This window comes from Balearica regulorum, chromosome 2 (genome assembly GCF_011004875.1).
Source record: "Balearica regulorum gibbericeps isolate bBalReg1 chromosome 2, bBalReg1.pri, whole genome shotgun sequence".
NCBI lineage: Eukaryota > Metazoa > Chordata > Aves > Gruiformes > Gruidae > Balearica > Balearica regulorum.
The window spans coordinates 132,615,916-132,629,643 of NC_046185.1; the positions used below are offsets into that span (position 1 = coordinate 132,615,916).

The 13,728-nt window shown below is 43.4% G+C and overlaps 1 protein-coding gene across 1 annotated transcript; it reads right to left on the reverse strand.

Moving 5' to 3' along the window:
• Positions 1 to 4,066: 4,066 nt before the first annotated feature.
• On the reverse strand, positions 4,067 to 13,493 carry NPY (neuropeptide Y). The gene is made up of 4 exons (XM_075745995.1): positions 13,341 to 13,493; positions 12,940 to 13,127; positions 7,531 to 7,611; positions 4,067 to 4,355 (listed from the first exon to the last, which is right to left on the reverse strand). The coding sequence occupies exons 2-4, from the start codon at positions 13,125 to 13,127 to the stop codon at positions 4,331 to 4,333; spliced, it is 294 nt and encodes a 97-aa protein (XP_075602110.1). The 5' UTR covers positions 13,341 to 13,493; the 3' UTR covers positions 4,067 to 4,330.
• Positions 13,494 to 13,728: the final 235 nt, after the last annotated feature.

Here is a 13,728-nt window from a genome sequence, read left to right on the forward strand (position 1 = left end):
TTTGCTTTTGAGATCCATCTGGTTTAGATGGCAGCATGGGGATTGATATAAACCACTTGCTTTTTTGTCAATACATATCTCATTTAAGGGCTACGCTTTCAGACACTGAAAGGTGTTTCTCAGAGCTGTGTATCCACTAATGGGGGGCAGTCCCAGGAGAAACTTCACCTTTTCTTATTTCTAGACATACACTGTGCAGATCTCAAGACAGTTTTGGACTCTTTGACAAAGAAAAACCCAACCAAAGAAAAAAAGCACTAACTGTAAAATTAGTTTTGGATTTAATTTTAGAAAATATTAATTTAAATCCCTTGCTGAATGCCACTAGAATACTATCAAAGTCAAGCAACAGTTACTCCAAGTTTGTGAAACAGTTGAGTTGCGCAGAGTGGAAAGGAAGACAATGGCATCTTTCCCTCTTGGTTATCATTTAGAGAAGAATATTCTGAACTGAACCTTGAAAGTAATCAAAACCTGTAATGCTTTTGATTTCAAGAGAACACACAAATTAATGAAAGAAAAGATGTTCTAGGAAATATTTCCTAACAAGATTTTTCCTAATGCTTGAAAAATGAAAGCCTTTCTGAAAGGAATTTATTCTTACTAGGTTTTTTGGTTGTGTTTTTTTTTAATCCTAAGGGGTTTTTGGGAAAAAGGGAGGGGGTGTATAAAGCATCTATACAAAGGAAAGTGAAGAGCACCCACTTCCTTGGTTTGGAAATGTGAAGGAGGCATGTTCTCCTTTTGACTTTTGCATTACAAAGCCATGGGTGCTCATTCCTGGTATTACTCTGTTTCTCATCTTCCAACCTTGGCTTTTCACAGGAAAATTTCACAAGACAAATAGAGACTGTCACCGCAAATTCTGGCCTATCTTCCACTGAATTTTGTTTTAAAATATTTGTTGACTTTTAGTGGCTAACGGTTTTCAGGTGATAACACTGAGCATGGGAAGGTGGCACAAATCACTATGGAAAACATTTGATGCTGCAGCTGAAAACTGGTATTTATTTGCCAGCTACCAGGTGAATCCCACCTCACCCCAACACAATGAGATGGTTTTTGGCAGTACTGCCTGTCCTGGGGCACCATGAGGGAACACTGGGGCTCTGCAGTGGGTCCCCTGCTGCCTTCCTCATCCCCGTGCCAAAGAGCAGCTGCCTGCCTGGGGCGACCAGTGCTGCTACAACCAGGGTCTGCTTTGGGGCCAGGACATCTATCAAGATCACTCCTACCTGGGCTGCCACCGTAATGTCACCAGCACAGTCCCCCACACTCCAAATCCACTGTATCCGTGTCCTCTCCAGCTCTATGCCACCAGCACCTCCCTGCTTCCCCACATTTTCCAGGAAGTTGCAGTGGGGATGTCTTCTCCCTGATCAGTCGTGACCCCTCATGTTTGAGATGGTTTGGCAGAGCTACCAGGCTCAGAAGGCTGTCCATGCCCTCTTCATGCCACCAGACAGGGGGTTCCAGGTCTTGATAGGCAGCTCTTTCCCCTTCACCAGGGAAGGAGGACAGCATCTAGGCAGGGGGCACCCATGCCATCCCAATTTGGTCCAACACCAGTCACAGGGACAACCTTTCACTCCATGGCTAGGGAGAAGGGAAATACCCATCAGAGGAGGACTGGGCAACTTGTGGGTTTTGGCACAGAAGACTTTCAGAGCTGAAAGCATTGCAATGGGCTGGGTTTCTAGGGATGGAGAAGAAGATAGAGAATTTCCTCTCCTAGAAGAGAAGATACATGGGATCATCTAGATTCCTCTCTTTGATTAAATCAAAGTTGGGCATAACTGAGACGTGTGTTATAGAAATTGCCAAAGGTAAAGGCGGACTGTCTTTTAAATGTTTTACACTCGTCGATGTACATTCATCATGATTTCAAACCCACAGTAAATAAAGGAGACGATACTATCGCCTACTTTTATGGTTCTCACTTCTTGTTTTTCCTGGCACTTCCTCAGACTGTGACATAAATTTCAGCCTTTGTTTTAGAAACAAGGCTCTGTTTCTCACAGAGAGAAAAAGATGAAAAGGTTAGCCCTAAAGACAAAATACGGAAGCCACGCCAAACAAATCCAGTGTTTATCTTCATTTCACAGCTCATTTTTCAAGTCTATCCTGCAATTGGGAGAGCTGATCCAATATTTTCAATATCCTGGCCTGTGAAGAGTGGTATACGAAGTACACAAGAAAGGTAAGCACTGAACACTCTGGACTTCTACAGCAACACTGTGTCTGCCACAGAGAACACAGGGTGATTTTAGAAAGAAAATCATAGCACAGTGTGGATAAATATTGTGTTAATGCTTCTGTCTTTGACAGCTTATGAGGTAATAAACCTGGCATTTTTTCAGCTTTTTCTAGCTTTTCTATATAGATGAGTGTTCTTGTAGTTCAAGAAAACTCAGGTAATTGAGTGGAACAGCTCAGCACGAGCAATTAGCATGCACTAATTCTCCTTTAACTCTTTCCTTCTCCACTAAGGCACATTTGTACTGACAGTGCTAAGCAACATGAGTTTAGTTTACCATCCACTGATTTTATCATTTACATGGTCATTAATATATATAGATAGATACTAGGAATTACCAGGAATTAGAGATATTATATAGCAGATACCTTGCTAATTTCCAATTTTCATTTTAATAATTATTCAAAGCAGAACTTTATGTAGACTCTAACCCAGCAGGTCCTGGCCTGCAGTTGATGGACTTCTGCTAGCCCCAGCAAGCTGTGGCCATCCTGGAGTCCCTCTGAACATCATCGCCTACTGCCTTGGGTGGCAACGGTTTATACCAGGGTCCCCAAATATTTTTGTAATACTATACTGCCCTTAATCCTCACAATTTCATGTGTGGCGCTGTGAAACCCATGGTCAAGCCTGTAAGTAAAAGCATGGCTGCTGAAAGCAAAGTTTGCCCGTTCCAATGACACCCAAGTGTTTTATGAAAAGGAAAAAACATGATATGCTTTACTGAAGACAGTGTGAACGCAAAAGCTGGCCAGTCCTGGTAACGTGGTAATGCTTTGCGAATGCACCCAGCGTGCACTTACAGAAATCTGGAACTTGGACTGACACATCTCTGCTGGGGGAAACAGTCACGCGGAAATATTTGAAAAGTGGGAAGGATGTGTAAATACATTAAACCTTCACGCTGATTCTTTTCCGATTTGGAACTTTTTATGTGCTTTATTATGCAGCGTTTAGTCGCAGTGTCTAAATAAAAGAAGTTGTGCCTAAATATCAGGAACCAAGGACCAGCATTTGTGTCGTGCCCAGTGTGGGGCCTGACCACACTGCAAGATACGTATCTGTGAATTAAAACCACTTAAGAACAAGAGTAACGTGCTGCCATTATATTATGTTACTTCAAATAAAAACTTTGAGAGTGTGTCTAAGTCCCTTATTAGACTAGTGATGAAATTCATAAAATTAAATTAAATTAAATTAAAAAAGAAAATGAAAATCTGAAGACAGTTCTCCTTGTCCCTGTTCCAGGCACCTTCTCGTGGTTGAAACAGAAACCATGAATGACTCCAAATGAGGCAGGTACCCAAATTTATCAGAGCGCTCCTTTACAAGGCCCTAGGTAACGTCAGACATCTCTGTTCTGGCACAAATAGCTGTAGATTTCTCTTGTTTTATGAGTTACTTTAGATACTGTTTTCTGCTGCTTTGGATATTGCCAAAACAAAGATGTTACATCTGTTTCATTTAAAATTCTGATTTCAGGCTTACAGCCAAGCTTCAAACCAGTTTTAAGGAGTTAGCAGAATTAAGCAGTGACTTATTCCTTTGTGTTTTGAAAATGCTATTAATTTTAATCCATTTGTCAATGTAAGTACTAAGTAAGTTTTTAGCATGGTCATTCTGAAAAATTGCCTCTCAGAACACTATTTTCCTAAATTATGTAGTCTGTGACGTATTATTTTCAACAGTTTTGCATAAATCAAGCAGCTGAGCTGAGTCTGCAACAAATGCTGTCTTTATCTTACTTTGCACACTAATTACTGTAATAACTGTGACACTATTGTTGTCCATACTACTTTAGACTGCAGGGAGGTTATAATTCAGTTTTAATAGTTTAAAACAACTCTTCGCTTTACCAATGACAGGGTTGCTTGTTTTCATTTAGTATGTTATATTTTGGAATGCACAAATAATTTATTTAAATAAAGGTATATACAAATATGACGAAGGAAAAACTCTACAGAATTCAGTACGATGGCTGCATGCACTGGGAATGATGCTATGATTTGCTTCGTAGGCATGGAGTGTGAACTGAAAACTAGGAAAAGTTTTGACGGTGTGCTGAAAATCCCATCACCACATCGAAGGGTCTTCAAACCTGCAATACATATTATAAACAAAAAACCCCCATTAAACACATTTTAAAGCCCCTTCTGAAAAATTCAAAGTTAGAACTACCAAATTTTTCATTTTAATAATAGCAGCAATAAGGAATACATATGCATATTGTATATGTAACTCCTATCAAAACAGAGGCTTCCTGGTTGGCCGAATGTCTGTGCTTTGGTACCAGAACTTGTCCCTTCGTACTGCTGCCCAGACAGCACATTTTTACACCACTGAGCCTCACTGCGAAGCTGCTTTATGCCATTAAGTAGCACTTACCGAAATTCAGCTAGAAAACTATGATATGTTGAAATACAAATAGAGACATTTTTCACTCTTAGTCAGGAGTAAACAGTTTCCAAAGAGAATTCACTGAGCCAAGAAAACCCCAACCAAGCCCCCAAAAAAACATGTCATGCTTTTAGCACCTTCAAACAAAACTGAAGTCCACAGTCATCATCCTAAAATATTATTATGGTATCTCACTGCTCAATACCAAACATTTGAAATACATGTTGAAAGGGATGCTGAGGGCACGATTTGATCTAGAGGTCCTCTGCTTGCAAATAGCTGTTCTGTCTACACAGAAAGAAAGTCAACAAGTGGGAGAACACGGAGAGAGACCAGAGGAAATGCATTTGCCATCATTTTTGCCATCTAAAAGGTGAGCATCTAGTCTTGATTAAACATCTAGTCTGCCTCCACAGTCACTGGAGAGACACTGACACCTTGAGAGGGCAATTGATCCTGCCCATTTTAGGGTGGAAGGCTCATTCTGGAGATACCCATCCCTCAGACTGACTGCAAAGGCAGCCTAGACAACTACTTCACACTAGGTACCTAACTTTTAAAGAGGCAGGAGTAGAGGGGACACATCCTGTTATTGAGTATTAAAGGTTTTCTTGTTACTCTACAGGATCAACAAGATCAGAAACATGCCACCTCACATGTTTTCATCATAAGAACTTATTTGTACTCAGATCAAGGCACCTCCTTTTCTTATTTCTTAACTTCCTATTTTTTAACTGATTTCTGTAAGAACCTCTCTAAACTTTCTTCCTGTGGTCAGACATACACCTAGACTGCAAAATACTTTGGGGCATATTTTAGTCAGCAAAAATGAAATGTCAAACCAGGCTAGCCAAGCTGAATACAATTAAGTTGTTTATTAATACCTCAGTGTTTAGCTACAAAGTTCAGTTCCCGAGAACTCATGAAGTGTGTCTCTCTGTCACTGATTCACCGAGTGCAAACTACATCTGCTCTGTAAGTGGCTGCATATCTATTTCCAAAACATATACGTCATTAATTTAAGTTCAGAATAATACCAGCCTGCCTTTAATTCATTTAGCCTGGCTTCCTTCAGGAGGAAGGCTTAGGCAGCCGTGCTGTACCTGGGCATACTTGCTGCCCACCCCTGCATGGCTGCCCTAACTTCCCCACCAGCTTTCAAACCCTCTGGACGATTTCAGCCAAGTCAGAGAGGGGTACAGATGTCTCAGAGATATTAAGTTCCTGATGTGCCTTGAAACACTGGACTGGGTAGAAAGAAGATTTAATTATGTCCTCCACATGGAGGAAAAAGCTGGAGCGGCATTCAGCATCCATACTGGGTTTTATCCTAGAAAACATATCCATAGGAAACTAGACATCATTGTTCCCAGTACTCGCGTAATTGTCATCGATGAATGACAAATACCATACTCAGTGTAAAGTGCTGTTACAGGGGGTATGAAATAAAAATCTGTTTCTCATCAATTCTTGATCTTAAATGCAGACTAGTTTGTTATTTCGCTCATGAGTTTTTGCTCCCTGGTGTGTTATAAATAGCATTAAATTGAAACAATAATAATAACAACCATAAAGTTTTGTTATGAAGGGGTGAAAATTACAGAGAGTATTAGACTTTGTACTACCCTGTGTGTTGCCTCAAATTCATGGCAGCGGAAATTTCCCATTATGTGAGGGCTCTGCCTTGTCATTACCAAACACAAAATAGTCTAATACATTTCACTGCGCTCCATGCAGTTTTTTACATAAGCATCTGCAGAGAAAACTGCATCCCCACAGCTGCGGTTAGTCATCAAACCAGAAGTCAATGGCGTCCCTATGCGCAGAACTGCAAGTCTCACGGACAACCCCCCCTTGATGGCTGCAGAAATTTTGGTCACCTTTCAGTGACAAGCTCATGCCCCAGGTTCAGTGCTACAGACTGTCATGCTTAAGTACTTAACTAGTCTAATTGAGCTTTTGCACAGCTGATGAAAGTGCAGAGCATTTGCTTGTAGACTCCTGAGACGACTACTGTGTAAAACATTTATTTCTGCAGTAAAAGTATTATGAGCAAACTTCAGGCTATCAGTAAAGGCTTAAACTGAGCTCATTCATGCTTGATGATTGTGAGTAAAATTAAACCCAGTATTTTCTTTCATGAGCCAAATCTCCCCCTGCATCTTACTTTTTCAACATACTTACTTTTCAACTGTGTAAATTGTAGTCACTACTACGGCATCTTACATTACATCTAAAGTGTCATTACCTAACTAGATAAATACAGTACGTACATTTGAGATCCCACTGTTGCTTGGAACACCACTGTTATTTTAAACCAAGTGCAAATGGAAATATAAAGGCCTTTTTCCTCTTTGTAAAATATCACGCACAAAACCAATGTGAAAAACTGTATTTTAAAGACCAATCATAGCTTTGCATTTGAGTATAAGTTAATGTATGTGCATATTCACTGTTCATACATCTTTGGAGGAAAAATTTAAACCTGTTTGAGTAGCAAATGAGTAGAAATATGTCATTTTGGGGGCTCTAATACATAAGTGAATCATCATCAGGCATCAGCATACAATTCTGTGTAATAAAGCCGAGTACGGAGGAAGCACTGTAGGAATGCTTCCCTTCCTTCAAACAGCAGGTATGGCCTGCTCCAAAAATCAGGGAGATTGGACTATATTATATCTAGTAAGGCATTTCTTGCATTCATAGATGGTGCCAGCTCTTAACAAAAAAAGGAGTTAAACATGGCTTTAAGGACATGTTTATTCAGCTGTTGGCGGCATATGTTTTCTCCCTGTGAAACACATGTATTGATAACAAATGAAACTGTTAAATCTAAATGAGAAGTGAAAGCCATCACAAAACCTCTTCATACATACCTGGATCTAGGAATATTTTCTGTGCTTTCCCTCAACAAGAGGTCTGAGATCAGTGTCTCTGGGCTTGATCTCTTTCCATATCTAAGGAAAGAGAGAAAAAAAAAGTGTATTTTTGTATATGTCAGTTTTCGAAAATGAAGATTAAGCACAGAACCACTAGACAAATCTTTTCAGAAGAACTGAATAGAGCAGACATAAATGCAACTTTCCAGCAAGTATTTCAACTTAACTTGATTTAGTCATGTGAGAAAATGTTCACTCTTCAGTATTTCTTTGGATATATTTTTCCCATAATCATGTTACATGATAGCATTGATAAAATCTAAGTATTTCTCAATTTGATGGCTGTTCCTGGGTATTCTAAAGCCTTGCACCTTGCTGATGTGAGCCTGGAGGAAGGGGGAGGAAGCTGTGCATGACATGACCTGCCTACAAACCCACTTCCATCTTCTCATTAACTTTCGCATTGGTTTAGATTCTACTTTATTGTAAATGAGGAGTCAATTTTATCTATTAAGTGAATAGAAAACTAACTCAGATATGCCATATTATCCGAGCAACTGGCCAAGACAGCTAGTACATTTGGGGCTGCCCAACACATTGCACATTAGGTCGTAAAAACTGAGCTACCCCAAGGTAACCATCACTTTTGAACTATGTGGCCATGGAACAGAAAACTTTCTGAATCAGAGTTCCTCTTCGATTCAGTGGGACATCACTGGCTACCTCTGTCCTATACTTACACAGCAGCTATCTTTCTATTGTGCCTTTTTTTTTTTTTTTAAATCCTGGATACTATACACTACTGAACAGTTAAAAGTACTGCAATTCCTGGTTCTTGGGAAGGAACTTGTTCTCTTTTCCTGAGAAAACAGAAGCGACAATGAGCAGCCAGCGTGATAGACACTTCATCACTATAAGGATTCATTAGCCTAAGTGTGATAACTACAAGCAACGCTCCCTTGGTTGGAAAGAATTAAGATCATGGTTTTTAACTTGTGTGTGTAATTAGTCTGAATCACAAAGTACATTAACAGATAACAGCTTTCTGAATGCCACTTGAGTGAAATTCTGATTCCAGAGAAATCAAAGGTGTAATTAAGGACTTAGATTTTATCCATTGCTATCAAGATGTTTCTCCAATTACTTGATCTAAATTTGGGGAGAAAAAAAAACCAAAAAAACCCTTCCCAAACTATATTTCAAAAGCTAGTAAGTTTACATATTGGTGGGTTGACTTACTAAAAAGTAGAAACATGTCTCATCTTTCATTTTATTAAACTCTTTGTATTTTTACACAGCCTTAATAATTTTAGTACATGACCTGTGCTCCAGAAGGACAAAGCATCAGTTTCAGAATTTTAAAGTAAATGTCTTACTCTAAACTGACTGAAAGCAGATATCCAAAAAGAAACCAGCCAGACATAGTAAAATGCTATTACAATAACTCAGTCAAGCATGATGCTGAATCAAATACCTTGCACTCCATCACCACAAAGGGATTTCTTTCTTTCTAGTTCCCTATTCCAATTAATATGTATGTGACCTGGACTTCAACTGAGGGGGATTTTAATTTGCTGTTGTTTTAAAGAAATGGAATTAACAAATCAACAACTTGCTCCAACAGCTCACACTTGAGCAAAGCTCCCACTAATCTCTTGGAAAGTTTTGTCTGAATAAGAAAGGGATAGCAACCCTCCAGAGTGCAGAGATTGAGTCAAATCATGAAGACAACTCTCTTGGAGAGATACCTTTTATACAAGTCCCCTCCTTGGCTAGACCAGTGCTGCTACCTGTGGTGTATGGACCCACCATGTCCTCACACAGCGAAGCTGCAAATGAGGTGATTGCTGACTGCAGCCAACCGGGGTGGCCAAGGAGCGTCTGCTCTTCCTATGTCAGGTGCCTGAGCCTCCTGTCTGCCCCGTAATTTTGCCACTGGGAAACCACCATGCTACAGCCATAATAAAAAGGTCATGGACAGCCCTGAAAGCAATGCCTCAGTACAAAGTCAATCTCTTCCTAGTGAAGCAAATGCCTTGGGAGATCTTTGCTCCAGGTGCTTCACGCCTGCTCCCTGCCTACCCCGCCCAGCTTTGAGACAATATGAACACAGAAAGCCAGGCCTCTATTTGCTGTTTGAGAAGCACTTCTATCAAATATTGTCACTGGTTTAAATGAGTGAGGGTCCAAGGTTTGTGAAAATACCCGGTCAGGTTTTATGCTCAGCTTGAGACATCAAGGCCTATTTTTCAGGCATGCTGTTAAGCCACAACTCCAGATGAAGTCAAAGGGATTTAAGAGTAAACATACTTACTCTGATTAGGGACATGGTATCTCAGACTCAGCAAAGTCTCAAAAATTCCTATGAAAGCTTGGGTCTTGGGAATCAAATCCCATTGATGTCCAAGGCTGGCCATGGGAGTTGAGGGATCTCAGAAATATCTTGTGAGTTTGATTCAGAAAGTTCCCCAAAAACCCCAAGCTCTTAAGATCTGCTCCCTTCCACATTAAAGTGTTGACATGAAGTGGAAGCATCAGTACTGCCTAAGTCAGACACACTTTCATATTCCCTGCCCTGCCTATGGTTCAAGCCATTTCCAGTAGGAATGGCATTGCTATTTTGTGACAGCACAGCAGAGCCACAGATTCAAGAACAAGTTATGGCGGAAAAAAGGAAGAGGGCCTGTTGGCAAGAGGGGGCACAGGTAGTATGAGGTAGCAGAAGGAGGACTGATTCAAAGAAAAATGGGCTCAGAAAAAAGCCCATGGAACAGCGCAGTAAAGGAGTGTGAGACAAGAACCATGGGATTTTTTTTAAGGACAGAGGTGGGACTAATCCAAAGACACACACATCTGCAGGGTAGGAGCCTGCAGCTGTGCTGGTCACCTTAGGCTCTCTTTACAGTCACGAAGACCTGGCATCTAAGGAACAACAGATCTTATCCAAAATGAGCAGTCTGAAACAGGGCTGGTGACTTGCACCCTACAATACCTGTTTCCCTCAGCTAACTTCAGAGGGGTGTAAAGCTGATGGGCATGGATGTCTAAAGCTAAGTGAGATGGATCTGAAGGAGAAGAATCTTAAAGGAGAGAGTGAGCAAAGCAGCCCCACAGACAAGGGCTGAAGACAAGAAGAGAAGGATGATCTGGAAGGAAGAAGCTTCCTGGGAGCTGGGGTGAAGATCCTGTGGGTCACAGTAGCTGACAGGGGAATAACATTCAAATGTTTTGGTTAGGTCAGAAGCAGAAGCTAGGAGGGTGAGCCAGAAGGTTATTCATAATCACAAAAACATCAAACAAGACAAGACAGATGAACCTGAAAAGAAAATAAGCATAAATTTCATCCTTTCCCAGCGTGCTCTTACTGCTCCATCTCCCCAGTTGCACAGTGACCAGGCACCAGGTCTGGCAAGAGGCTGAGCACAGCTTGCTCACATGTCCTCAGGAGGAGCAGGGCGAGCCCCTGACCCCTCCATCTCCCCTTCCTTACAGGGCTCCCGAGCAGCACCAAGCACAAAAGGCAGAGGTAAAAAGCTAAAACAAGACAGAAAGCTTCAGGCACGTCTGCTGAAACAGACCAAACGATTCTGAGACCAGTCCAAAATGCTTCAGAAGTTATTGATTCACTTTGCAAGTGACTGTGTCACTGCCGAAACAAGGAACCTCCAGGAGCTCAGTTAAGCTTTCCAAATGGAGGTGGCAATCACTTTATTTCTGCACTGTTAATTCACCACACAGTGGAAACAGCACATCTTTTTTTTTTTTTTTTTTTAGTTAACTTATGTAGTCAACTTTAAAATGTATATCATGAAGTTGCCACTGTGGTGATTTTCTTCTGCCAGCTTTCTTGTACTTCCAGGTCAATTCTGTTCCCTTTAAATATGAGAACCGTGTGGGAAATCTAGGTGAAACCTGAAGAACGAAATTTAAATTCAGCATTGTTTCATCTATCAGCAACAATACCTATTCTGGTTCATTTCAGAACCCGAATCAACACAGAAGAATGAAAGCAATCTCACTCTCCGAGCTACGTACTTGCACCCCAGAAACGAGAAAAAAAGCTACACAGTCAACATTAAAGCAAGTGGAGGTTGAATACAGGAGGAGTTTTCATTTGGTTGTTGGGGGGGGGCTGTTTGTTCATTTTTAAATATGACCTGGGTTTTGACAGAAAACACCTTTGAAATCAGAGATGAAAGAAGCAAGAGAGATGAGAGACCATCCTGGAGATCCCACTGCACACAAAGGAAAAGGGCAGCAGGGGCAGAACTTGAGGATCAAATTATTTTAGCAGTAATCTAGACAGAAAGTTATACAAGCACTGACTATCACACATGCCATACACAGAACAAGTTGTGAATATTGCTTTAAAAGTCCAGGATAGAAGAACTGCATTTCTATCAGCCTCTTCATCTATGTTACGCTATTAGTGCACTGGCAGACAATGTCACGGGTTTGCTGGGAAAGCTCTCAGTTACACGATAGCCTCCCTTCTAATTTAATTCTTCAGACTTCTAGAGGGACAAATGAAAGCCTAATTTTAGACCTCTCATCTGGTTTTGATATTAAAGAAATAGATAAATATGTCAAAGCTCTTCTGGGTCACACACTGTTCAGGGACCTCAGGGGAAACTTCTATTAATCACACAGTCTAATCTGGACAGATGTGCCCAAAGAAAATGATTTTTTATAATAATTTTCACTTTTTTCAGACTGAGCCTTTACCGCTACTTTAACAAGCACAGTCATCCTCAGAAAGCCAGTTTAGAAAAAGGCAGATTTGGGTCACACTCTTTTTTCTTTCAGCTTGGGCTTGGGTTCTTGCTTGTGGTCTTAAGAGAGTTTTTGTTAGGACTAGTGGGTTTTTCAGCACTCAGAGCTGCATGAAGTAGCAGCTGCACAAAGCACCTGAAGTCCTACAACTCCTCAGCAAGACAAGAGGGACACTTTTTCTCATCAAAATCTTCACAAGAGGTGATGGCAGCAACAGGAGTGGGAAACTGCTCCCACTGCCCTATCTAACTCTGTCCAGCTCCCAGGTTAGTTATGTTTTCTCTCCCTTTTGGGGGGCTCTCCCCGGGCATGCTGCCCTGCGGTTCACGCTCCTGCCTGCCAGCCTGTCTGTGCCAGGGCTAGAAAGGGCTGAGAGAGCAGAGGCAGCATCGACACCCTGCCCCTTCTGCCAACTTGGATGGTGGAAATTCAGCTCAGGACCCGGAGGCGACTCAGAGGTGCATGGCTGTCGCTTTCTAAAGGGAGAGGTATCCTTCATCGTTTTGGTGGGGGAAGCAGAGCGAGACACCCAGGTGTGAGGGGGCACCCCACTTTTCTCCCGTCCACCTCGCCATGGAAAAAGGCAGCCCGGGGAGCAGGAAAAGGGGATGCTGGCCCGGCCGCGCTGCCTACCTCTGCCTGGTGATGAGGTTGATGTAGTGCCTCAGCGCCGAGTAGTACCTGGCCATGTCCTCTGCGGGGGCGTCCTCCCCGGGGCTGTCCGGTTTGGAGGGGTACGCCTCTGCCAGCGTCCCCAAGCAGACCAGCAGCGACAGGGCGAAAGTCAGCACCGACACCCACAGCCTCACGGTGCCCTGCATCTGCACGGCGGGGTGGGATGGGGGAGAGCCGCCGTCAGCTCCTGCCCCGACGGCGGGAGCGGTGGGAGCAGTGCGGCCGCCCCAGCGCGTCCCAAACCGGCCCCGGCCACCCCGCGCCCTCCGTCCCCATTCCTGTCCCCACCTCCATCCCTGTCCCCATCCCCGTTCCCGTCCCCATGCCCATGCCCATGCCCGCCCCGTCGCGGCACTCACGGCGGCGGCTGCAGCGGAGCGGCTCTCGGCTCAGCGAGGCGCTTCTGCCCGTGGGTCGGGGCTCCCGAGTGCGGGGCTCCGCGCCTCGCCGGGCTGTTTTAAGTCTTCCCCGGCAGGCAGGAGGGGCCTCGGGCGATCACGCCTCGCCAGCTCCGGTCCCCCCCTTCTCCCCCCCCCCCGCCCCCCACCGCTCCGCCTGCCCCGGGAGCCCTCGTGGCCGCGGCCGGGCGGAGCCGGGCGAGACCGAGGGGGCGGCCGCCGCCGCTGCCCCTCCGCCGCCCTCGCACCGCCCCCGCCGCCCCGGCAAATCCCACCCGCGGGCTGCAGCCGGGCTCTGCCCCCGGGCTCTGCATCTGGCCACGCGTGTCCCGGGTGCGGTCGTGGGAGC

Coding starts and splice junctions, on each gene's coding strand:
- NPY (XM_075745995.1), bottom strand. CDS start 13,127: ATGCAGGGCACCGTGAGGCTGTGGGTGTCGGTGCTGACTTTCGCCCTG. Junction 7,612..12,939: donor AACCTCATCACCAGGCAGAG/GTAGGCAGCGCG, acceptor CTCTTTCCTTAG/ATATGGAAAGAGATCAAGCC. Junction 4,356..7,530: donor GAAAATATTCCTAGATCCAG/GTATGTATGAAG, acceptor TATGTATTGCAG/GTTTGAAGACCCTTCGATGT.